The 1,940-nt window shown below is 43.7% G+C and overlaps 1 protein-coding gene across 1 annotated transcript in view; it reads right to left on the bottom strand.

The window, feature by feature from the left end:
* Positions 1-5: 5 nt before the first annotated feature.
* Kng1 (kininogen 1) overlaps positions 6-1,940 on the bottom strand; it is a gene marked incomplete at its 3' end in the record, with an annotated part of 23,314 nt that continues 21,379 nt past the window's right edge. The window contains exons 7-8 of the mRNA XM_031364595.1: positions 684-761; positions 6-203 (exon numbers count right to left, since the gene is read on the bottom strand). Coding sequence (XP_031220455.1) covers positions 6-203; positions 684-761 — 276 coding nt within the window. The remainder of the gene's footprint in view (positions 204-683; positions 762-1,940) is intronic.

Raw genomic sequence — 1,940 nt, forward strand, 5'->3', positions numbered from 1 at the left:
GTTGTATCTGTGTTTGGATCCTTCCAACTAGCAGGCCTCCATGGGCGCCCAGGACATTTGTGGGAAGTCGCTTCTGGAAAATCAGATATCAGCTTAAATGAAAGGCTATCTGGTTGTACGTGGATATCAGGGATCAAATCATCGTGGATCTCAGTGTCATATGGTGGTGTGGTAGCTACCACACCTTCAATGAAATATGAGTCCTGAAAACCAGAAGAGGTAACAGTTGGCTGGGCCAGGGCAGGGTTCAAAGTGGGCCCTTCTGTCTTCCTCTCTATCTGTGTAGATATAGTACTGTCTTCAGAAGAGCTTGCCAAAGATTGTGTTCTCTGGTCAGTGTGCTCTACATTGTTTTTGTTTTTATTTGTATGTTGACCATGATCATGACCATGACCAAGACCAAGACCAAGACCATGACCATGACCATGACCATGACCATGTCCCACTGTATGTGTATGATGGTAGCTATCTTCCCTTTGGTGTTTAAGATAATCGAGTTTAAGTTGATGTCCATGACCAAGGCCATGTGGTTTCTGGTGCCCGTGGCCATGCCCATGCTTATGACGACGGTGATTCTTAGCTTTTGTTTGCTTTTCATGCAACCAGCCATGCCCACGTGTGGGTCCTTGTTCACTTTCTGGATCCCTCTCTTCTTGCTCCCTGGCAATGGAGGGTGGACTTACAGTTGTTCCTACTTTGAATTCTTGTACGCTTACTGACCGGAAAGGTGAAAAGCCTGGAGGCCTCCTCATCATTGTAGTCTGCAGAGGAAATATCAAGATGAACGCATTATGTTAGTACCAGGCTGTTGATGAAGGAAGAAGAGACTAAGAGCCTGATGATGTCATTCTGTATTACAATGGGGTGAGTCTTTCACAGATATTAAATACTATAATTGGTGGCATCTAATAGAGGTGCCATCCTACAGTTTCTTGGCAACAGCCAGATGTGCCCAACTCACTAAAAAAGGAACTACTTTCTTCCTCCTCTCTTTCTTGCTCTCTTCTCTTCTCCTCTTGCTCCTGCTCTCTTATCCTCTTCTCCCTCCTCTACCCATTCCCTTCCAACTTTACTCTCCATGTGCTTAGTGCCTGGCCTCTAATGCTCTTTTCTCTCTTTTCCTCTCTCTCTCTCTTTCTCTCTCTCTCTCTTTCTCTCTCTCTCTCTCTCTCTCTCTCTCTCTCTCTCTCTCTCTCTCTCTCTCTCTCTCTCTGTCTTTCTCTATCTCAACTACTCCCTCAACTCCCCTCCCCATATCCTAAATAAATTCTATTCTTTCTATACTATACAATCATGTGCCTGGTTCCTGAGAGGGAAGGGATGCCATAGCATGGGCCTGTAGAGGCATCCCTTCCCCACCACCATACTGCACCTCAACAAAACATATCCCTGTTTTCTCTTTCTTATTATAAAATACAACAATATTACTTTTATAGAAAAGTAAATTAACAATACTTGTTCTCTTTTGATTATTCTTGAAATTTTTAGGCTTTATTTGTGGTCCTAGGGATTGAACTAAGAACCATGGACATGTCAGGCAGGTACTCCAGCACTGAATTATAGCCTCATCCCTGCCCTGATTATTATTCTTAATAATAATTTAAGGCTAAGAGTTTTTCCTCATTTAGAAGCATGAGTGATTCGAGCACATAATCTCTCGGGTACTCAGTTTGATAACTGATATCATTTCTGTTCCAACCATTGCTGTTATTATCCTTAGAGGTTTTTAGAGCTAAGCTTTGTCAGGCTGTGCCACCACAGGGCCTGCTCACAAGTGTGACAGGAAGGTCTTTTACAATGTGCTAGAGACAGTAACAAATGACAAGAACCTAAACCAGAAAAGGAGAGGTGGCGATTTGCACAGAAGTGTGGCTTTCTGGATATGCCCCACCTCTCCTTTTACCAGGTGAGAAGGCCAGAGTTGAGGCCAGTGTTCAGAG

This window comes from Mastomys coucha, unplaced genomic scaffold (genome assembly GCF_008632895.1).
Source record: "Mastomys coucha isolate ucsf_1 unplaced genomic scaffold, UCSF_Mcou_1 pScaffold12, whole genome shotgun sequence".
Taxonomy (NCBI): Eukaryota; Metazoa; Chordata; class Mammalia; order Rodentia; family Muridae; genus Mastomys; species Mastomys coucha.